Source organism: Theobroma umbraticum, unplaced genomic scaffold (genome assembly GCF_002168275.2).
Source record: "Theobroma umbraticum cultivar Fairchild unplaced genomic scaffold, ASM216827v3 scaffold_130.0, whole genome shotgun sequence".
NCBI classification, from domain to species: domain Eukaryota; kingdom Viridiplantae; phylum Streptophyta; class Magnoliopsida; order Malvales; family Malvaceae; genus Theobroma; species Theobroma umbraticum.
Window position 1 is genome coordinate 3,968,761 of NW_018397264.1, and position 23,291 is coordinate 3,992,051.

Consider the following 23,291-nt stretch of genomic DNA (forward strand, 5'->3'; position numbering starts at 1 on the left):
AAAAAAAAATCAACATTTCAAAGATCTGGCTAAAAATTTGTATGAGATTTGACCTGAGACGAGCCTTGGAGAGCTCCCAGTAACATCGACCGTAGTGACGAGCGAGCTGGATGGCATCTCTAGCTTTGGAACTCAAAGGTCGAAACGCGAGGGATTTGTCAGCGAGAAACCCTAGCTTTATGACGGAGTCAGATGTAGGAGAAGGCGAAGGCGTCGCCGATGAGGAATAGAAGCGTCGATAAGAAGGAGAAAGTACCGGTTCAACAACGCCGTTCGGACTTAAAATGGAAAAAGCGGATGCGTAATGAAAGTAATAATGATTAATGGAGGAGGAAGAGCATAGAAGCTTCGAAGAGAAGCTTAAAGTGGTGGAGTTTCGCCACATGGGTGGTTTCAAGAAATTTTCTTCGGGGAAATTTTGGCAGAGATTTTGGATCTCTTACGAGTTCATCGTTATCATCCTTCAGGTCGACCGTCCAGACAGACGCTGCCAGTCGAAGCCTTGAAGATGATCAACTCTTTAGAAAATGGAGTTGCCAGTAGCCAGAAACCCAATACCAGGCCCAATAAAGCAACAAAACCCAAGCAAAAAACCCATGAAAACAGAAGTAAATCTAATATTTTGTTTTATATGAAACATATTAATCGAAAATATTTTTAATTGTTTGAATAATTACGTAGAAAATATTCTTCATCATGGCCCGTTTTCAATAAAAATTCATCTTTAATAATTTTTTTATTATAACATCATAAAAATATCAATATTCATTAATTATGCAAAATATTTTTTACATTAAATATATTATATATATAGATAATATTTTATAATTTTCATTTATTTATTTCTCATTATCCTGTTATATTGATTAGTTTGTTAAGGAATAAATTATAGCGTGGAAATAAAGGAGAGATTTTCGTGTATGAATATTTTATTTTCTATTTTATATAAAAAATTTTAATTAAATCTAATTATTTTTTTATTATATTAAATATTGTAGTATTTTTGTAAAGATAATTATAGGTGATATGGTTCTTATGGAATAATTGAATAAACATAGTTCATGATACTTTGCTGAAAAAAAAAACTAAATAAAGAGATAAAACAAAGAAAATAGCTGAATAATGCTTTGTTGGGAAAGAGTTGAATAATAATTGAATTCACAATTAATTGTTTCATCGAATCGTATAATCCCATTTCTCACTACAAATTACAAAATCTCAACTTTGGCTATTGATGGCTCAAACATGGCTGCAGTGAAGCTTGTTGGCTCATGGGCTTGTGTTTATTTCTTTAGAGTTATTTGGGGTTGGCATACGAATACTTTGAAGATCTCTGCAATAAGAGTCCTTTGCTTCTTCAGTCCAACCCATTTCACAAGAAGATGCCTGTTTTCATCCATGGTGGAAAACTCATTTGTGAGTCCACGATTATTCTTTAATATATTGAAGAGGCTTGGCCACATAATTCCTTGCTGCCAAGGTATATCTTAGATTTTGACAAAGCCACTGCTCGATTTTGGATTAAATTTGCAGAAGACAGGGTATATTTTAGATTCAGAATCTTCAGATTATGGCAGTATTAGACTGTGTCGCTACGCTTACAATGTATCTTCATTCTGGCAGATTGCAGCAACAGTTTGGCCTGTTTATCGAACTGACGGCGAAGAACAAGAGAAGGTAGTGAAAGAGAGCTTGGAAATGCTGCAAACTATCGAAGAACATGCCCATGGGGTGGGGGATGAGAAGATTAATATGGGCTAGCTCATTGGCTGGGAATTATTGAAGATGTAGCAGGAATGAAGCTAGTCGAACCCCACAAGTTCCCTCGCCTGAATCAGTGGATCGAAAACTTCATACAAGTTCCTGTAATCAAAGAAAACCTCCCCGACCGTGATGCAACGTTTGCTTACTTGAAGCGTCACCGGGAAATGCTGCTTGCATCCAAGTGACAGTATTCTTTCTAATTTTTTAATATTTTCTTGATCTTATTCTTAACTGCAGACAATGAATCGAAGTGAATAAATCAGTGCTTTTAATTTTTTGATTTGGCTACAATTAATGAATAAACTTATTTAGTTTAATGGAGAGAAATGGGACCATATCTCAAGATTTTCTTATCATAAACTGCACCAGTGTATTTGTATAAATGCATGGACAGACACATTTCCTTTAGTCCTTTTCAACTGTTAAACGTGGGGCATGAGCACTTCCCAAAAGGTTCTCTTTTGACTCGAAAGAGTACAAACTCCATTAATTCAGATGCGTCATGGATGATGCAAGATAAACCAGGACAATCGAATTTCATATCCTGCCCGACGCAAACTGAAGTGACCTTGGTGCTACTGCTAACTAACTGGGGCCTATGACACATAATTTTTACATGTTATTTATTTCACTAGGTAATATCCACAAAATGAGTAAATTGTATAGAGAAAATTCAGAACATAGATTCTGGGACAATGGTGTCATTTAGAAGCAAGTATCATCTCCCTGCGGCGCTTGAAGAAAGCAAACATCTCGTCACGATCAGGGAGGTTTTCTTTGATTATTGGAACTTGCTTGAAATTCTTGATCCATGTTTGCAAACAAGGGAAATTGCCAGCTTCAAGTAGCTTCACTCCTGTTACGTCTTCAATAACTGGTAACCAGTGGGCAAGGTGTCCGAAAGCTATATCCACCATGTTCATCTTGTCTCCCCCAAAGAATTTCTTCTCTGCTAGTGCATGTTCTTCAATGGTTTTTAGCATTTCCAAGCTGTCCTTAACCGCCTTCTCCTGCTCTTCACCGTTGGTCCTTAAAATCATCCAGATTGCTGGACTCTGTAAGAATCAAAGATGCAACAATAAATTATCAATAACAATTAAATAGATCTTGTACAATTCAGATTAATGAAATGAAAATTAGGAATAGCATATGCTCCAAAACCATGTCTAGAAGGCAAAAGATTTACCTTTTCATCTGCAAATTTGATCCAGAAACGAGCAATGGCTCTGTCATAGGGATAACTTGGTAGCAAGGAATTTTGTGGCCAAATTTCTTCGATGTATTCAAGAATGATCATGGACTCACAAATTGGCTTTCCACCATGAAGGAGTACTGGTATTTTCTTGTGAACTGGATTATACTGGAGAAGCAAGGGACTCTTGTTGGCTAGATCTTCTTCTATGAATTCATATGCTACGCCTTTCAGTTTCAGTGCCCAAACCACTCTATAATAAAAAGGACTAGGCCATGCTGCAAGCAGCTTCACTTCAGCCATGTGAGTGAGATCAAGTACTCAGATTCTTGATCAATCTGAAATTCTGATAATGGTGAGACATTGCATGCCTTCTAAAAGTCAATTTATAGAGAATAATGAAGTTCACCAACTCAAACAGTCAGCTTAAACATTTTAAACTTTTTTGTTAATCAATGATTGAATTCCAAAACAGGTTGTCCTTTTCGAAACTCTCCATATATTTTATAGTGGGAACTCGGGAAAGAAGATAAGTCCTGTTGTGGAACTGGTCAATAGTCAAAGAAAACGAAATGATTACATTATTTTTGGAGTAGGTGAATTCTGCCTATGTAATGGCCTTTTTGTATAATATTGCTTAGAAAATTTAGCTCCTTAATTCTTGGCTTTAATTGGAAGGTGAAATTGGGTAAATGTGGGTAAGATCATCTGAATGGAATTCACATATGAAATCCCAAATAAAACAGCTCAGTTGGGATCTCAGAGACTAAGGGAAGGGAAAATCATCCAATAATTGACTGGCCGATTCACTTTATCCGGTTTTTGGACACTAACATGGGGCTATGATTCGTTCAAGGCATATACCTCATTATTCTATCTCATGAGAAAATGACCCTAGAATTTCCAGCTCATCACAAATGAAAATTCTCGATTTCGACTACAACAATTGCATAAAACCATTTATGTTTATTCGAATTTGTCTTGGAATTTAGCACTTGCCGATTCTATGATTACTATAAAATTTGACTAGCTAGAGATGTGCAAGGCCATTGCCCACTCTGATTGATCTCTCAAACATGGAAGAAGTGAAACTGCTTGGAATGTGGCTGAGTCCTTACAGTTACAGGGTCATTTGGGCTCTGAAACTCAAAGGCATAGCATATGAATACATGGAAGAAGATCTCTCCAATAAGAGTCCTTTGCTTCTCCAATGTAACCCGGTTCACAAGAAGATACCCGTGCTAATTCACGGTGGAAAACCGATTTGCGAGTCCTCGGTTATTCTTGAATACATTGAAGAGATATGGCCCCAGAATTCCTTGCTGCCATGTGATCCATATGAGAGAGCCATCGCCCGGTTTTGGATCAAATTTGCTGATGATAAGGTTTCCATAACAAAATAGTTCAACAGAAAAACGTTACCATTTTTATTTTAATTGATAGTTTGTTTAATTTGACGTCGCCTTTTGGTTCGAGCAGGGTCCAATAGTATGGAAAATTTGTGGAACTAGAGGCGAAGAACGACAGAAAGTAATTGAGGAGAGCTTGGAAATGCTAAAAACCATAGAAGAACATGGCCTTGGAGACAAGAAATTCTTCGGAGGAGACAATATCAGCATGGTGGACATAGCCTTTGGCGGACTCGCCTACTGGCCTGGAGTCATTGAAAAGGTACTGGGCAGAAATCTGCTGGAAGCCCACAAGTTTCCTCGCCTGCACGCATGGACCAAGAATTTCGAGGAAGTCCCCGAAGTCAAAGAAAACCTCCCTGACCTTGGTCGTTTGTTAAAGCGAGAGACATAGATTTTCGCTAGCAATCGGAACAACAAGTACCAAAAAGAAAGAATAAAAAATCATCTGCTGGAACTTTGCTCTACTTTTATTGGTAGATGTACTTTCTTTAATTACCCAATGTCCATTTTGATTACCCTCATTGATCTCGAACAGAGTAGAGGTTAAAGTATTTAACATATAACCTTACCTCCCTCCAGAAACCATCCATCAAATATTTGTTCAGCCACCGATATTGAATTTGCATATTGTTGACTTTTTTGACTGTTGAATTCAATTACAGGGATTGTCAAAGTATTCTTTGAATCCATTCATTTATTATAATTCAATTGGAGAGCCTTTTGCTATTTTAAGTTATAGGTCCAAGTACCCAAAAAAAAGAAAGAAGAACTCAACTGATATCTCAAACATGGCTGAAGTAAAGCTGCTGGGGACTTGGGTTAGTCCTTACACTTACAGAGTCAAATGGGCTTTGAAATTGAAAGGCATAGCATTTGACTATGTAGAAGAAGATCTCTGCAATAAGAGTTCTTTGCTTCTCCAACACAACCCATTTCACAAGAAAGTACCAGTTTTCTTTCATGGTGGAAAATCCATATGCGAGTCTTCGATTATTCTTGAATACATTGAAGAGATATGGCCACAAAATTCTTTGCTGCCGAGTAATCCTTATGAGAGAGCCATGGCTCGATTTTGGATTAAATTTGCTGAAGATAAGGTACTTTTGTTCATCGCTTACAAGGTTTCTGGTCATCTAGTAAGAGTACAGAGACTTTTAACTTTTCTTGGCAAAAGAAATTTCTAACTTGATGAAAATTTCCGTTCTTTGGTTCTTTACAGGGTCCAGCAATGTGGATGGTTGGTCAAGGGCAGGAGAAAGCAGAGAAAGATAGCTTGGAAATGCTAAAAATGGTTGAAGAACAAGGACTTGGAGAGAAGAAATTTTTTGGTGGGGACAAGATTAACATGGTGGATATAGTCTTTGGACTTGCTCATTGGGTGGGAGGGGAGAAGCTACTTGAAGCTCATAATCTCCATCGCCTGCAGGCATGGCTCAGAAATTTCAAGCAAGTTCCTGTCATCACAGAAAACCTCCCTGACCTTGATGAGATGCTTGCTTTCTTAAGGCGTCAAAGGGAAATGTCTCCGGTAGCTAAATGATATAAAGGACAAGACGAAATGAAAGAGGCCTAAGAAGATGGGGTGTGCGCTTTGAACAGAAAATATATCTAGATAATTTTGTTTCTCAAAACTCATTTTTCTGGGAATTTAGCTGCGTGTAGTCATACTTTATCTTTCTCTATCTCCATCAGGGCTTATGAAAAGAGCAAAATGTACTTTCTTTGGCCCTGTGAGTCTGTTATTTGCTCAGTATTGGAAGCCCAAGATCGTTTGTTCTGATCCAGCAAAAGTATTGGAGGAATTTGCCGGTACGTGTTTGGGTGTAGTGTGCAATACCTTGTTCTTTTCTTTTGATTCTGTGGGTGGAATTTTTTCACTCCCCACAGATTAATGAAAGCCCCTATATAATGTTTTAAAAAGAAAAGATGTTAGTAGAGGGAAGACACTTGTTTCTTATCAATTAGCGTAATCCAGTTTTCTATTCTTTCTTTATTAATAATTGACAAGATGAAGGATCTGGTGAAGTTTCCGTGGACTCAAACACAAAACCAACCAATTAATTAAGCTTGCTTCATGCATGACATATCTATATATAGCTGAACAACACAATTCAAAGCATGTGACAGAATAAAATTAAACCCACTCATATATATTAAAAATTGATAGATCCACTTTTGACGTCAAGTCTGCATCTTTTCTTAAACATTTAGCACTGTCTTCCGGACAATTTTTTTTTTTTTTATACTTCAGCTTTACCGTTATGATTTGGAATTGGTTACCTTGGTGTAGACTTCGACCTCTAATCATTATTATAAAATTACTTTGAAGGCACCCAGGATCTACCCGATTGATTGATCTCTCCATCATGGCTGTAGTGAAATTGCTAGGAGCTTGGACTAGTCCATATTGTTACAGAGTAATTTGGGCTCTGAAACTCAAAGGCATACCCTATGAATACATAGAAGAAGATCTCCTTAGTAAGAGCCCCTTGCTTCTTCAGTATAATCCAGTTCATAAGAAGATTCCTGTGCTTGTTCATGATGGAAAACCAATATGTGAGTCCACCATTATTCTTCAATACATTGAAGAGATATGGCCACAACCTTCCTTGCTGCCAAGTGATCCCTACGAGAGGGCAATGGCTCGTTTTTGGATTAAATTTGCTGATGATAAGGTAATTCTTCTTGCTTTGGTGCATATGATTTTTCATTATTTAAGCTTTCAGATTTCTTTGGTTAGATTAGATGTATATGATATTGTAGGGTGTTAGCTAATATTAGAAAATACAGAGTCAGGATATTGAACTTCTTATGTTAGAAAGCATAAAAAATTGTTCCATTTTTGTTGATCATTGTTTAGTAACATCCATATTATCTCGGGTTCTGGCAGAGTCCCTCAATCTCAAAGATGTATCGAACCAGCGGCGAAGAGCAGGAGAAGGCAGTCAAGGATGTCCTGGAAATGTTAGAAACCATTGAAGAACATGGCCTGATCGGAGGGAAGAAATTCTATGGGGGAGACAAGATTAGCATGGTGGACATGGCATTGGTGCAGTTGCTCACTGGCTGGGAGTTATTGAAGACGCAGCAGGGCTAAAAATATTTGAAGCACACAAGTTCCCTCGTTTGCAGTCATGGATCCAAAATTTCAAGGAAGTTCCTATAATTAAAGAAAACCGCCCTGATCGTGATAAGATGTTTGCTTTATTAAAGCGTCGTAGAGAGATGTTGCTGGCATCTAAATGAAACTAGCATCAGGAACGTTGCCTTTTAATACTCTATGTTTCATTTATTATGTTATGGATATTAGCAAAATGATACAATGGTATGTCTCTGCCTTGATTACCTGGTGTGGTACTATGTAATGGAATCTTAATTAATCCAAACAATAAACCTTTTGATTCGATTAATAGTTGTTGGATATTTTCAAATAAATATGATTTCATATCGAAAAGAAGGGTTGTGTCGTTGAAATTAAATCAATAGACACTATTAACAGTCACGGTTGAGAAAAGATCAACAGAAGCAACTCTTTGTAACAGACACAAATAGTGTCTGTTGAGAACAGGATCTATGCCTATAAAAGATGACCCTCATTATCCATTGAAAATAAGAAAAAAACCAATATCTCTCAATTCTTTTCTCAACATTTTCCAAGTTTTTCTTCTATACTATTTTCCTGCAGAAAAGTATTATAGAAGTTTGATAATCTTGTTATACTCCGGTGAGTGCTCAGTGGATTGATTTCGTCAGTGCAAACGCCATCAATCATTGGGCTTCATTGTATCTTGAGGTTTATACGCGGTAACTCTTTTGCACACTTAAGTGGGGGCGAATAAACCTTAGGATAGTGGCATTGATACACGCTTGAAGCCAATTTCTAAGTTTTTCAGTTTGGTGTTCTAACAATCTTAAGGTTTTAATCTCGTTCAACAATGGCTGCTGCAAGCGGAACACTAAGAGAATTGGCTTCTGACTTTGTAAAATTAGATCGGTTTGATGGCAGTAACTTTCCAAGATGGCAGGAAGAGATGCATTTCCTTTTATCAACTTTGAAAGTTGTTTATGTTTTGACGACACCTAGACCAGAAGAAGGAGAAAATGAATCTGTTGCTGCAACGAGAGAGACAAAAATGGACAATGCGATTTATGTGCAAAGGTCACATCTTGAATGGTTTGGCTGATGTCTTATTTGACACCTACCAGACGGGCTACTGCAAAAGATTGTGGGACAAACTGGAAGCCAGGTACATGACAGAAGATGCAACAAGTAAGAAATTCTTGTTAGTCGCTTTATTAATTATCAAATGGTAGATGGGCGTTCTGTTATAGAACATTACGGAAAATTGAAAGAATGCTTAATCAGTTTAAACAATATAAAATGAACATGGATGAAACTATAGTTGTATCTCCCTTATAGACAAACTTCCTCCATCATGGAAAGACTTTAAAGAAGTCTGAAACACAAAAAGGAAGAAATAAATCTTGAGGCTTTGGCATCATCTTCGAATTGAAGAGGAATATAGGAAACAAGAGCAAGTCGCTGTTTCTGGTGAAGCCAAAGTACATGTAGTGGAGGAAAGACAGACCACTAAACCTGCCAAAAAGAGTTCACACAGATTGCTATGGTCTGAAATTCAAAAGAAAGAACAAAAGCACATGCTTCCATTGCGGAAAACTAGGACATTTCAAAAGGGAATGTCGATTATTGAAGAAGAAAATTACTTCTTCAAATGGTGTTGCTTCTGAAAACTTTGTGCCATGATTTCAGAAATCAATATGGTTGAAGAAATGATGATTGGTGGATTGATTCAGGAGCAACCAAACATGTGTGTAATGACAAGAATTTGTTCAAGAATTTCTCTCCAAGTGACTATGGAAATTTCCTATATATGGGAAATTCTTCCACAGCAACCATTAAGGTAAAGGGACTGTTGAACTTGAGTTTACTTCTGGGAAATTCTAACTTTGAAAGATGTTTACTATGTTCCAGAAGTTAGAAAAATTTAGTGTCTGGAAGTCTATTAAATAAGTTTGGGTTCAAACTTGTATTTGAGGCAATATAATTCATTCTGTCTAAGGGGGGTATATTTGTTGGAAAAGGTTACATGTGTGATGGAATGTTCAAATTAAATATTGTTAATAAAAAAACAAAATAGTTGTTTCTGCTTATATGATTGAGTCTTCTTATTTGTGGCATTATAGATTAGGACATTTAAATTATAGAAGATTGAATGATATGTATAAAATGGACTTGATTCCAAATTTAATCTAAATATTGATAATGCAATAATGCATGCTGACAAAAATACTAGAAATCCTTTTCTCTAAGTTAAAAGAAATACTAAATTACTTGAATTATACATATAGTGATGTGTGCGATATGCATAGTACACCTACATTAGCTGGAAAGAATATTTTGTCACTTCATTGATGATTTTTCTAGATATTGCTATGTATATTTATTGCATTCTAAGATGAAGTGCTTGATAAATAAGGTTTATATTAGAAGTTGAATTCAATGTGAATCTTTTATCAAATGTTTTAAGATCAGACAGAGGTGGAGAATATTATGTCTATTATTTCGGATCTATTGGTATTCCATTATTTCAGCACCTTACCCACAGATAATGGTGTAGCAGAAAGGAAGAATAGGGTCTTGACTGAAATGGTAAATGCTATGTTATCATATTCAAGTCTTGGAAAAGGTTTTGGGGAGAGCTTTGTTAACAGCTTGTCACATATTAAATAGAGTTCCTATAAGAAACTAAAAGACCCATGAAACAATGGAAGAAAGGAAACCAAACCTTAGTTATATGAAGATTTGGGGATGTAGAGCTGTAGTTAAAGTTCTGGAACCAAAAGAAAGAATTGGTGAAAGAGGAATAGAATGCATATTCATAGGATATGCACAACATAGTAAAGCATATAGGTTCATGGTAATTGAACAAATGATTCAATTCCAATCATACTGTTATTGAATCAAGAGATGCAATATTTGATGAGAATAGATTCAAATCTGTTTTAAGGCAACTACAGCCACTACAATCAATTCAATCACATGTCTTCCATTAGAACAAAATAAAATTAATGATGAATCTAGCTTAGAAGTAAGGAAAGCAAAAGGGCTAGAAAGATAAAAGATTTTGGTCCAGACTTTTATATGTTCCTTATAGAAGGAACGGGAGAAATATTAACAATAAGTTCCTTATTGTTTTAATTTAGAATCGGACCCTGTTACATATGACGAGGCAATGAAGTCTCAAGATTCTGCATTTTGGAAGGAAGCAATCCATGATGAGATGGACTCAATAATGGGAAATAATACTTGGATTTGGTTGATCTTCCACCAGGTCCAAATCAATAGGTTGTAAATGGATTTTTAAAAGAAAATGAAAGTAGATGGAACCATAGACAAGTTCAAGCAAGATGTAGCCAAAGGCTTTACGCGCAAGGGATTGATACTTTGATACTTATATCTTCCAGTAGCAAGAATTGACTACTAATTAGTGAGTATCTTCTAATATCACCTTGCATGCAAGTATTACTAAGTTAAATAATTCGACCAAATGGATGTACTCAAAAACTGCATTTTAGATGGTGAAATAGAGAGAAGAAGTCTACATGGAACAACAGAAGGTGGTTTGTTGTTTTAGGACATAGCTTTCATAAAGTTTGATAAGAACGTTGTCAGTCATTTTTATAGGGCTTAAGCACAAGTGCTACTTATGAATTGTTTTCAATGGCTACTCTAATGACAAATTGCTAATAGCATTCAGATATAGGTGTTTTTATAATCTTCTTTATTTTGGAACAATCTATGCTAATTGTATGATTAACATTGGGACAAGAAGTTTAATAGAAAAATTCATGGTATGTGCAATGTCATTAAATTAATATTAGATTAAGCCTATTTCACTGGATAATGAATTAAAGGTGCTAATTGCATTAACCAATGTATACTCTCTGCTAATATAATGTGGCTTTCTGTGATGCTAATTATAATATGCAGATAATTGGTTTTTATGTATCCAATAGAACCATCGTGGAGGCCAGATCAAGATAACGCATTTGCGTGGATCATATCTCATTGAATAGATTAGAATGTTAACAGGTTGTCGTGTGGCAATGCATTTGAACATCAGATAATTGATATCTTTCGAATGAAAATTATTATGGATACTATTGCTATAATGGTATCACACTCGGATTAGCAAAGGTGCTTGAGAAGGGGATTAAGTAATTGTTATCCGCATCTACCCCATGGATACAGTCTCAAATAATAGTACCTAATCATGTGGGTTTAGGCATTGTTACAATGTGCAAGAGTATTGTTTTTGATGTATTGCAATGACATGTATCAAGGCACAGATATAGACTATTGCTGTTGGAAAATTGGTAGATCATACACAGTAATCCAGGATGCTATTGCATTGGGCAGCCATAAATAGGAGTCTCGATATTTAGGCGAAGAACAATTAATTAGCGTACTTTGTGCTTATGGTAATACATGCATTTCGTACTGTGGATAGGATTTCGGATGCTAGTTGGCATTACAAGTTTAGAAGACTCATGGTATCCACAAGTGGCATGGATTCATTTGTGTGAGTGGGTAGCCGATTTTTGGGTGGTCAAGAAACAAATGGTACTGATATCTACCATTGGCAGCCGAATTTTATATTGGCATGCGATCCAAGTGACAGCTATAATGGCTAAGAATTTAGTCTCTGGCTGCGTGCCTTATACTGAGGCCTAAAACGAATCTCTTCTCATATTCATATTTGTTGTGATGGTTCGATAGCACTCTAGCAAATTATTGAATCATAACTTATAACATGTGAAGGATAAGTCTTAGTCACTATTGAGCATTAGACATAGCTTGTTAGACTACTTAATTTTGAGTGGCTGTGAGTGAGTGACTACTATAACTTTTGTGAAGGTTCTAGTGGAAGAATTTTGGCGGTAAGGTCCTTCTAACCAATAAATCTTGTAGAGGATTATTGTATAAGACTCAAACGGATGGTGATAAAGCTCTCATTGAAAGTGACCATGGGGAACTAATCTACGCTTGATATTAGTCAGTCTTCGAGTTGAATTGAGCACAAGTAATCATTTGTGTGGTCTAGCTTAGCTATTATGTTTATTCCATCTAGTTGAAGTGTGTGATCCCGTAATGATAAGGAAGGATGAGTTATATCTTAATAGACCATAACATAATTGTTAGAATGCTTTGTTACGGGGCATTCATGGGATCTACCTATGTGAATATGAACTGTGGCCGCTTCTGGAGTTCAAGAGCTTGGCTCTAACAGTACTCATGAAAAGAGGATATGGACGCATGGCCATAAAAGCGTCGCGGATACTGTGCATTCATTGGTGTTGAAATCATTGTGTGAAATGTGTTCGGTTAACCAAATGAAATAGCTGGTTCAAAGCAGAGTCTACCATGCATTTCGTTAACTTTAATATGTTTTCACTAAGTAAAGGTTCAATCGGAAGACACCTTCATTTATGCAATTGATTTCCAAGATTATCGAAAAATTTGGATTAATTTGAAATGGTGGGGGATTGTTGGATATTTTCAAATAAATATGATTTCATATCGAAAGAAAGGGTTGTGTCTGTTGAAAATTAAATCAATAGACACTATAAACAGTCACGTCTGTTGAGAAAAGATCAACAGAAGCAACTCTTTGTAACAGACACAAATAGTGTCTGTTGAGAACAGGCATCTATGCCTATAAAAGATGACCCTCATTATCCATTGAAAATAAGAAAAAACAACAATATCTCTCAATCTTCTTTCTCAAACATTTTCCAAGTTTTCTTCTATACTATTTTCCTGCAGAAAAGTATTATAGAAGTTTGATAATCTTGTTTTACTCCGGTGAGTGCTCAGTGGTTGATTTCGTCAGTGCACAAACGCCATCAATCATTGGGCTTCATTGTATCTTCGAGGTTTATACGCCGGTAACTCTTTTGCACACTTAAGTGGGGGCGAATAAAACCTTAAGGAGTGGCATTGATACACGCCTTGAAGCCAATTTCTAAGTTTTTCAGTTTGGTGTTCTAACAATAGTTTCAGACACATCAAGACTTACTAGATGATTATTTATCCTCAGAGAGATTTTCTGAATGGTAAGCTTAAACAGAACTGTCACTTGGTGCAAATTGCAGCAGAGATTTGAGACCTAGGACTCCAGGGTATTAAAGTTAATTTGCTAAACTACCCATTATACAGCCCCATGATAGAATAGCTTAGCTGCAGTTCAAGCTAAAGGAAAAAACAACTAGTTCACCACCTTTAACTCTCCAATGATTCTCGTATAACTTCAATTTGTTACCATACAGACTGTATGCTGCAAGAGTTCCATTCTGATTTGAGGTATTACTTGGCCATAGTTGCTGTACATTTCTTTGAACTTGAAATCCTTCTCTTACAACTTTTTCTTTCTTTGCCAAGTATAAACTCTTACATAATATTTTAAACCTTTTAGTTGGAGTGGTTCTTGACATTAACAGCAAAATGAGAAAACAAAAAGGGAAAGAGAAAAAGAAGGAAATCTGTTGATATCAGCATAGTTGTTTATTGAACTAAATCTAAATCAAATTGTAGACCCATTGGCCAGTTCATATCTTCTAAGTTTCAAAAATTTGTAGGGACGATCAGAGTTTTCTTACTGACCTGAAAGATGTATGCCAAATCCAACTAATATGAATACATCATGCTTGACGTAAAGATCAAATTCAGTATGGTACTACCTTTTTCTCACTTTGTAACTTTAGAGTACTAAAATTGCTTCCCACTCTATGCCAAAGTTCTTCATGGAAAACAATTTTTAATTTCATCAGTGAATTCAAAACAAAAAACTAGTGAAAACTAACAGACAGATGTATAAATTTTGAAAGTGGGTAGGCTGATCATCTAAAGTTTGCTTTCTTCCACAGATTCCCAGATTTTACAAATATTTTACAGCAAGCACTGATCATTCAGATGCATCACCCATGACGCACCTGATATAGACAAAAATCCAACCCCCGGCAATGATAGTCAACAATTTTGTCTGAGGAAAACTGAGTATCATTCACTGTCGCCACTCAATCAAGTATATAAAGGCCACTAACACAAAATAGAGATCACAGCATAGATGAAGTGAAGCTCTTCGGATTTTGGCCAAGTCCTTTTAGCCTAAGGGTCATTTGGGCTCTAAAACTAAAGGGTGTGAATTATGAATACATAGAGGAAGATCTCCCCAATAAGAGCGACTTGCTGCTACAGTACAACCCTGTCCACAAGAAGATTCCGGTGCTTGTTCATGGAGGAAAACCAATTGCAGAGTCATTGGTTATTCTTGAATACATTGATGAGGTATGGCCAGAGAATCCCCTGCTTCCAAAAGATGTTCATGAGAGATCTGTTGACCGGTTCTGGGCCAAATTCATAGATGAAAAGGTATATGTTATCCGGATTTTGTTCTTCAAAAATAGTCACAAGTGAGCAGCTTAGTTGAAAGAGTTGGTACTCTTATCTCATAACAATCATAACTCGACTCCTAAATGTTTCATCATTTTTGTCCTCAATCTTTAATTGATCTCACTACTTTTCAATCACAAATGCTTTTATTCTATTTATTTTCAAAAATAGGTTCATGCCTGTTTCAATCGAGGATTGATATTTGATCCTAATTTGTCTTGTGATTATATCTTTGCAGACTCGAACTATGTCGGAATTCTTTCATAAATTTGGGGAAGAACAGGAAAAGGCGATCAACGACAACCTTGAAATTTTGAAACAAATAGAGTAGCATGGGCTTGGAGACAAGAAGTTCTTTGGGGGTGACAAACTTGGATTGGCTGATCTTGTCTTTGGATGGGTTATTCATATCTTGGTGCCTATGGAAGAGGTAGCTGGAATCAAGTTTATCAAAGCCGATACCTTCCCTCGCCTGCATGCATGGATGAAGAATTTCGGTGAAGAGCCTGTAATCAAAGACAATGTCCCTGATCACAACAGAGTAATAGATTTCTTCAAAACGAGAAGAGAATTGTATAAGACATCACCTCATCATAATCAGGCGAAAGTAAATTAGCTGGTAATAGCAGTTTGTATTACACATTTATGTTGTGAGGAAGAACTACTTTAATCAGTTTTCTGTTTAATTTTCATGTTGGTTATGCTGGCTTTTATTAGTTTAAGAATAATAATACATTAGACAATGATGTACAAGGATTGAGTTTTCTTACCGTCTACATCTATAAGTAATGTAACAGTATGTTAATGTCTGAGATACAATGGCAGCAGTCCCAGTTTATTTATCCGTTATAGCTATGGTTACAATTACGCTATTGCGGCTTGTTGCTTTAAGTTATTCTGAAATCATTTTGAAATTTTCAACCTTCTGAAATATTTCAATTACAAATGGAGCATTCTTTATGATTGCATCTTCTATCTCACTTCCTACCTTGTAGATTAAACCTTTTGGATCAGCGGAAATCCCAAACAAAACAGCTCAGCTGGGATCTCAGTGACTGATTGAAGGGAAAACCTCCAGTAATTGACTGGCCAATTCCCTTTATCCGTTTTTGGACACTAATATTGATGAAAACGGTAAAATAGCAGTGACGGCGCAGCCAAAAAAGGTGAGAGAGTCTGGAAATTCTCATTGAATAATTTTTCCTATAGGGTACAAATCATCTATTTATATATGTACAGCATTTACAGAAGAAGACAAAAAAAGAAAAAAGCATATTTAATCTTAAAACTAACTTGAATTAACTAACCTAACAGAAATTTGTGGAACTAGAGGCGAAGAACGACAGAAAGTAATTGAGGAGAGCTTGGAATGCTAAAAACCATAGAAGAACATGGCCTTGGAGACAAGATTAGCATGGTGGACATAGCCTTTGGCGGACTCGCCTACTGGCCTGGAGTCATTGAAAAGGTACCGGGCAGAAATCTGCTGGAAGCCCACGAGTTTCCTCGCCTGCACGCATGAACCAAGAATTTCGAGGAAGTCCCCGAAATCGAAGAAAACCTCCCCGACCTTGGTCGTTTGTTAAAGCGAGAGACATGGATTTTCATTATCGATCGGAACAACAGGCATCAAAAGGAAAAAGTCAAAAATAATCTGCTGGAACTTTGCTCTACTTTTACTGGTAGTTGTACGTCCTTTAATTACCCAATGTCCATTTTGATTACCCTGATTCATCTCAAACCGAGTAGAGGTTAAGTATTTAACATATAACCTTACCTCCCTCCAAAAACCATCCATCAAATATTTGTTCAGCCACCAATTTTGAGTTTGCATATTGTTGACATTTTTGACTCTTGACTTCAATTACAAGGATTGTCGAAGTATTCTCTGAATCCATTCAATTATTATATTCAATTGGAGAGCCTTTTGCTATTTTAAGTTTATGGGTCCAAGTTATTCAAAAAAAAAAAAAAAACGACTCAAAACGTTACTAGAATATAGAGTTTTGATAACTCAAAGTTAAATCATCAAAATTATTAAAAATGGGTTTTTAGTCAATAGATTATAACTTAGCAATTGCATTGTTTTATAACAAAATTAATTAAGTATAAATTTTTTAAGAGTATTACATACTCCCCCACTTTAAAGAATTTGGTCTCTAAATTCAAAATTCCATAAGGTTCAGGTCTTGTTTAACTCTTGATTAAATGTAACATTCAATCTTCCTCTAATAGAGTTGATCTTTGCAATCTAACAACATCTCATAAAACTTCAGATAATCATGAAACCACTAACAATTCAATATAAATCCAAATCTTATATAGTTAACTAATCAAACATCCTAAAATTTGAAATCTCAATTCTTGTCCAAAGCAAGATGCAATCACAAAAGATCAAACTCCTTGTAAAGCTCCATAATCTCAGAAGTATGCAAACACATAAATCTCAACCTTGTCATTGCAACATAACTTTTGTGCAATTCCACTTCATTCAATCAATCTTCCTTACTAATGAGATCAACACAATACAACTTCATAATATCCTAACTCATTTTCGTTCTCCAACTATCTTCGGTATCAAAATCAATAATCATACACCATTAGGACACAAATTAATCAAGCGATATCCATTGGTATTGTAGATCCATCATTTGCTAAGTTAAAAATAATCCTTATTTTTACCAAATCATGCTTCCATTGCGCACTCTAATATTTCATTCAATATAACCTTAGAATAGCATATATATTTTCCTAACATTATCTTACACAACTATAGTCACAAGTCTAAGAATCTCTCCAAAAAAAAAATTTCTCAATTCATATCCAATAATTAGAACCACATACCACCTCAAGTATGACTAACAACATTAAGGAATCCCTAGTCACCTCAAAATATCGCATATTAATTTCATTTCCCTTCAATTAGCTAGCAAAGTACTTTTCAACGACTTAACCATTGCTAAACTGTGATAAGATCATGTTGATGTAATACATTGCATTCATAAGTTTTAAAAAATACTCCTTATTAACTTAACCATCATGAACCAATGACAAACATCAAACCAATGTACTATGTCAAATTGATAAGTTTTTCTCCTTTTTTTTTCCCTGCAAATTCAAACATAATCGTTCACTGTCTAAGCCATCTCTAAAATTTGTATATTATTTTCTTTCGATTTCAAAGACCAATTATTATATTACAATTAAATGCTCCACAAAACTTAATAGGTATCAAAGTATTCGAAATTTTTCTTAGTAAAATATATCATCATCAACTCCAAAATCAAATCCCAAGCTATGTACCATAAGAAAAATAGTTTTATACAGAATATCGACCAATGCAAACTCCAACTAATCAAATTTGCGTCAAAAGCAAATATAAGACCACCAATCAAAAGCATTACTTAATCTCTCAGATTTTCTTATATTCTTTAAAGTTGAAATCATAGTCAAGATTTCCAATATAAAACTTATAATTATTAATTGGTCTTATCACAATACGAAATTATATTAAATGCATTTATAACACATCAAATTTTTTTAATAACACAAGTTCCAATAGTTCAAAACACATACTCTCATAGACTTTCTTTCCATAATCATGACTTTAGTCTTTACATACAAAATCATGACAAAAACCTTATACCATAATAATGATATTCTCTAATGGACCGTATCTAAATGAATCTCTGATGATACCTAATCTATACTACAAGCACCACTCACAATTTAATTACATTAACCACAAACAAATTCTACTACTCCAAAAGTGATCTAATGATCGGATGTCAATTTTTTTACACAATATCAATTCACTGGTGCATATGATTTTTCATTGTTTAAGCTTTCAGATTTCTTTGATTAGATTAGATGCATATGATACTGTAGTGTGCTAGCTAATATTGTAAAATACAGTAGGATATTGGACTTCTTATGTTAAAAAACATAAAAAAATATTCCATTTTTTTTTTATCTTATTGACATCCATATTTTCAGGGGCAGAGGCTCCCCATAGGATGGTCCCTCCAAAATTAAAAAAAAATTACATATTATATAAATTTTTTTAAATTTTTTTTATAAATTTTCTTAATGACCTCTCTAAAATAATTTTTAATTTAATAATTAATACAAATAAAAAATAGTGAAATAATTTCATAACACATTCTAGAACACAACTTTTCAAATTTTTTGCAGCAAGCACAGTTATTCAGATACATCACTCGTGACGCACATGATTAGATAATTTACCTGATCTACAGTATATAATTTGTACATTACTACTTTGTATGAGGAAAACTGAGGATCATTCACTGTCACCACTCCAGCAATTATATAAAGGCCACCAACACAAAGTAGAGATCACAGCATGGATGAGGTGAAGCTCTTTGGATTTTGGCCAAGTCCTTTTAGCCGAAGGGTCATTTGGGCTCTAAAGCTCAAGGGTGTGAATTATGAATACATAGAGGAAAATATCCCCAATAAGAGCCACTTGCTGCTACAGTACAATCCCGTTCACAAGAAGATTCCAGTGCTTGTTCACGGAGGAAAACCAATTGCAGAGTCATTGGTTATTCTTGAATACATTGATGAGGTGTGGCCACAGAATCCCCTGCTTCCAAAAGATGTTCATGAGAGATCTGTCGCCCGGTTTTGGGCCAAATTCATAGATGAAAAGGTATATGTTATCCGGATTTTGTTCTTCAAAAATAGTCAGAACCGAGCAGTTTAGTTAAAAGAGTTGCTACTCTATCTCATAACAATCATAACTCAACTCCTAAATGCTTCATCATTCTTGTCCTCAGGCTTTAATTGATCTTACTATTTTTTTCAATCACAAATGCTTTTATTCTATTTCATTTTCAAGAGTAGGTTCATGCCTGTTTCAATCCAGGATTGATATTTGATCCTAATCAACCTTATGATTATACTTTTGCAGATTCGAACTATGTGGGAATTCTTTCATAAATTCGGGGAAGACCAGGAAAAGGCGATCAACAACAACCTTGAAATTTTGAAAACAATAGAAGAGCATGGGCTTGGAGACAAGAAGTTTTTTGGTGGTGACAAAATTGGACTAGCTGATCTTATCTTCGGATGGGTTATTCATGCGTTGGTGCCTGCGGAAGAGGTAGTTGGAATCAAACTTATCAAAGCCGATACCTTCCCTCGCCTGCATGCATGGATGAAGAATTTCAGTGAAGAACCTGTAATCAAAGACAATGTCCCTGATCACAGCAGAGTAGTAGATTTCTTGAAAAACAGAAGAGCATTATAAAAAACATCACCTCATCATAATCACACGAAAATAAATTAGCTACTAATAGCAGTTTGTACTACACTTATGTTGTGAGGGACAACTCCTTTAATCTGTTCTCTGTTTAATTTTCATGTTGGTTAAGCTGGCTTTTATTAGTTTAAGAATAATAATGCTTGTATCTGTCGTCACCCTTGTTATTTCATTTTTCTTTTGAAATCATTTTTAGTTATTATATGCCTTTTTTTCACTATCTATAAATAAACTAAAGTTTAGAATTAAAAATGGTTTAGGTTTGAATCAGTGTCGTTTGTTAGAGTATTATGCTTGGGGTTTAAAGTTTGATTAGTGTTACATTTGATCTAGATTTGATCATAATAATTAATTTTAATCGTAAATGCAAAGTAAAAAAAATACAACTTAGATTACAATGAATTGGTTTTAATAGTAAAAATAATAAATTCCTTCTAGGAATACTATGACTCTTTTGTTGGGTTTGAAAGAGGAGGAAACAATCCAAAACGGTCATATTTTTTACTCTTACTTTCCGCGATGTTTTGTGGACATTGAAAAAATTAATTATTTTAGTCACCGAGTGATCTGGACATTGAAACTGAAAGGCGTAGACGACTATGAGTACATAGAAGAGGACCTTGCTAACAAGAGTGAGCCGGTGTTAAAGCACAATCCAGTCTAAAACAAAGTCCCTTTCCTCGTTAATGGTGATGACAAGTCGATCGCTGAGTCCCTTATTATTCTTGAATATATAGAAGAAACATGGCCACAGCATCCTTTACTGCCACAGGATGCTTGTGAGAGAGCAATAACTCGGTTTTGGGTCAGGAGAGCATGTAATTAATTAACTGTGTCTTCACACATCCCAGATTTAAATTTGCTGTAACCTTATTTCGATTGAGTGAATGGGTTAAGAATTTTAAGGATGCTCCTGTAATCAGAGAAAATACTCCAGATCAAGCAAAACTGATATCCCATATGGGGCGAGTTAGGGAAAAATTTCTAGCCACTGCATAAATGGCAATTCTGCATTAAGATAATTGTTCTTATTATGTTAAATCAAGGTGAGTTGTACTTACGAAGTATATATGCAACCAAAGTTAGAACATGAAGTTTTCATCTTGGATTTAAATCTTTTTAGATATATGAGATGGAAGAGCTACTTAACCCCCAATTTATTCAAGTTCAATGTGAATTTAAAAAAAAAAATCAAAGGAACCACAATAAGAAGCGGGGTGATTGCTGATGTCAATTGTTGCTTGTTGCTCATTAAGTATGAAGATTAAATGGCTGTTGAAATATTTATAAATAAAAAAGATAATAGTCCATTCAACTTTCTTCCAGGATATTGAAATATTCATGTGAATATAGTGATAAAAACTATTATCTTTTTCTTCAGAGTGAAATTAATACTGCATTGTCGAGATCATGTTTTCCATATATCATCATCTCTGTAAACTAATAAGAAAATTACGGTCTAAAACATTATATCAAATTTTAAGCAAACCCAGAGTTCCTCAAATTTTCAGCTATTTCCCCATAGAAAACATGTTGGTATACATTATTTTGATTAAAAGTCTATTATACATATGCTAGCCGCAATCAGACCATTAGGCTTTTTTTTATTCTTTCCTGGATAGAGGCAAAAAGGGCAGAAAAAGAAGTAATAAAATAAGAAATTCGGTGAGACCAGATGGCATGGGGTTGGTGGTGAAGAAGATCAAAAGAACAAGCACGTGATTTTCAAAGGTCAATGAGATAGACGAGTCAAACACTAAACCCAAAATACCTTTAAACAAATGAAGGGTCACTTTCATGGGTATGATTTTCAAAATTGGAACTTATTGTCCAAGCATGTGATCCATTATATGGACTTTGGCCAGGCAACAAACCTTGCATCTTGAGCTCATCAAAGCAATGGCAGCAGTAAAGCTACATGGATTCTGGGCTAGTCCTTTTAGTCATAGAGTGATTTGGGCATTGAAAATCAAAGGTGTAGACTATGAATACATAGAGGAAGACCTTTCTAACAAGAGTGAACTGCTGTTGAAGTACAATCCTGTTTACAAGAAGATCCCTGTCCTTGTTCATGGCGGCAAGCCAATTGCAGAGTCCCTCATCATCCTTGAGTACATCGAAGAAACCTGGCCGGATAATCCATTGCTCCCAAGTGATCCCTATGAGAGAGCCAAGGCTCGGTTTTGGATTCAATATGGAGCAGACCAGGTGATTTTCATTCTTTCACTATCTCCATTGAGGCGTTGACCTATCATTCTTTTCTTTAATGTTCTTGTTAACAATTATCAAACTTTACAATGATCGTAGAGTCCGCTTTTCCGTGCATTTTTTCTGTCAACCGGTGGAGAGGAGCAAGAGAAAGCAGCAAAGGAATTCTCAGAAGTGCTGAAAATTATAGAAGAGAAAGCTCTTGGGGATAAGAAGTTTTTTGGTGGTGATTCCATTAATTTAGTGGACATCTCCTATGCAACGCTGGCCTATTGGTTCAAGAATGTGGAAGAAGTAATTGGCGTTAAGGTTCTGGAGCCAAACACCTTACCCCGTCTGTATCAATGGGCTCAAAATATCATGGAAGTTCCTGTCATCAAAGAAAACATTCCTGATAATGATAAAATGTTGGCCTATACAAGACTAATCAGGGAGAAGATTCTTGCTGAACAGCTTAACAAATAGCATAAAAAAGCGTCGTACTAGCTACCCTTTCTGGAAAATTGATTTTACCATACTTGGCAGCTTGTAATGGTTATCATAAGCTTATATATGTGTGTGTGTTATCTGCTTTGTTATGTTCTATTGTATTAATTATCAAATAAAAGAATTCTAGTGTAAAAAAGCAGAACAACTTTTGGTTTTGTGCTTCTTAGGTCGGATCTTTGTGTTTGATGTCTGACCTTTGTTCAGGTTTTCTTTGTTCTGGTTTCTTAGGCAGAAAGGGCTCGATCTGAAATTTTTTAGTGCTCTGTGTCATTTGCTATCGAGTTAGGACAGTGCTTTATTGTTTTTTTTGTTTTTTTATTAAAGGCGGTTTTATTCTTCCATCACCAGTTTATGCCACAAGAAGTCTAAAGCATGGTTGCAGAAGACTTTAGTGGCATAAAGCGTCTGATGTGGGTAAAAGTGCTGTACAATTTCAAAAGACGCTTATGTTCAATGGCGCCACTG

At 35.4% G+C, this 23,291-nt stretch overlaps 6 protein-coding genes and 2 pseudogenes across 8 annotated transcripts; 7 read left to right on the plus strand and 1 right to left on the minus strand.

Moving 5' to 3' along the window:
* The first annotated feature begins 1,245 nt into the window (after positions 1-1,245).
* Positions 1,246-1,982, plus strand: LOC110422258 (putative glutathione S-transferase; annotated as a pseudogene). Its single transcript, XR_016351521.1, has 2 exons — positions 1,246-1,541; positions 1,624-1,982. The product of XR_016351521.1 is annotated as a putative glutathione S-transferase (transcript).
* Positions 1,983-2,161: 179 nt separating this feature from the next.
* LOC110422260 (putative glutathione S-transferase) lies at positions 2,162-3,387 on the minus strand. Its single transcript, XM_021436100.2, has 2 exons — positions 2,951-3,387; positions 2,162-2,819 (listed from the first exon to the last, which is right to left on the minus strand). The coding sequence occupies exons 1-2, from the start codon at positions 3,257-3,259 to the stop codon at positions 2,466-2,468; spliced, it is 663 nt and encodes a 220-aa protein (XP_021291775.1). The 5' UTR covers positions 3,260-3,387; the 3' UTR covers positions 2,162-2,465.
* A 122-nt stretch (positions 3,388-3,509) lies between these two features.
* Positions 3,510-4,765, plus strand: LOC110422256 (putative glutathione S-transferase). The gene is made up of 2 exons (XM_021436098.2): positions 3,510-4,341; positions 4,436-4,765. The coding sequence occupies exons 1-2, from the start codon at positions 4,033-4,035 to the stop codon at positions 4,757-4,759; spliced, it is 633 nt and encodes a 210-aa protein (XP_021291773.1). The 5' UTR covers positions 3,510-4,032; the 3' UTR covers positions 4,760-4,765.
* A 264-nt stretch (positions 4,766-5,029) lies between these two features.
* On the plus strand, positions 5,030-6,325 carry LOC110422257 (putative glutathione S-transferase). Its single transcript, XM_021436099.1, has 2 exons — positions 5,030-5,465; positions 5,588-6,325. Exons 1-2 carry the CDS (start codon positions 5,157-5,159, stop codon positions 5,906-5,908), a joined length of 630 nt encoding a protein of 209 aa, XP_021291774.1. The 5' UTR covers positions 5,030-5,156; the 3' UTR covers positions 5,909-6,325.
* Positions 6,075-7,754, plus strand: LOC110422255 (putative glutathione S-transferase). The gene is given in 4 exon segments (XM_021436097.2): positions 6,075-6,177; positions 6,698-7,043; positions 7,259-7,412; positions 7,415-7,754. Coding segments are annotated over 3 exon segments (663 nt in total). The 5' UTR covers positions 6,075-6,177; positions 6,698-6,734; the 3' UTR covers positions 7,615-7,754.
* Positions 7,755-8,303: 549 nt separating this feature from the next.
* On the plus strand, positions 8,304-15,684 carry LOC110421452 (putative glutathione S-transferase; annotated as a pseudogene). Its single transcript, XR_016351542.1, has 3 exons — positions 8,304-8,542; positions 14,485-14,821; positions 15,081-15,684. The product of XR_016351542.1 is annotated as a putative glutathione S-transferase (transcript).
* A 3,524-nt stretch (positions 15,685-19,208) lies between these two features.
* On the plus strand, positions 19,209-20,180 carry LOC110421086 (glutathione S-transferase U7-like). The gene is made up of 2 exons (XM_021434554.1): positions 19,209-19,517; positions 19,779-20,180. The coding sequence occupies exons 1-2, from the start codon at positions 19,209-19,211 to the stop codon at positions 20,115-20,117; spliced, it is 648 nt and encodes a 215-aa protein (XP_021290229.1). The 3' UTR covers positions 20,118-20,180.
* A 1,805-nt stretch (positions 20,181-21,985) lies between these two features.
* LOC110421084 (glutathione S-transferase U7-like) lies at positions 21,986-22,990 on the plus strand. Its single transcript, XM_021434552.1, has 2 exons — positions 21,986-22,337; positions 22,437-22,990. The coding sequence occupies exons 1-2, from the start codon at positions 22,029-22,031 to the stop codon at positions 22,800-22,802; spliced, it is 675 nt and encodes a 224-aa protein (XP_021290227.1). The 5' UTR covers positions 21,986-22,028; the 3' UTR covers positions 22,803-22,990.
* Positions 22,991-23,291: the final 301 nt, after the last annotated feature.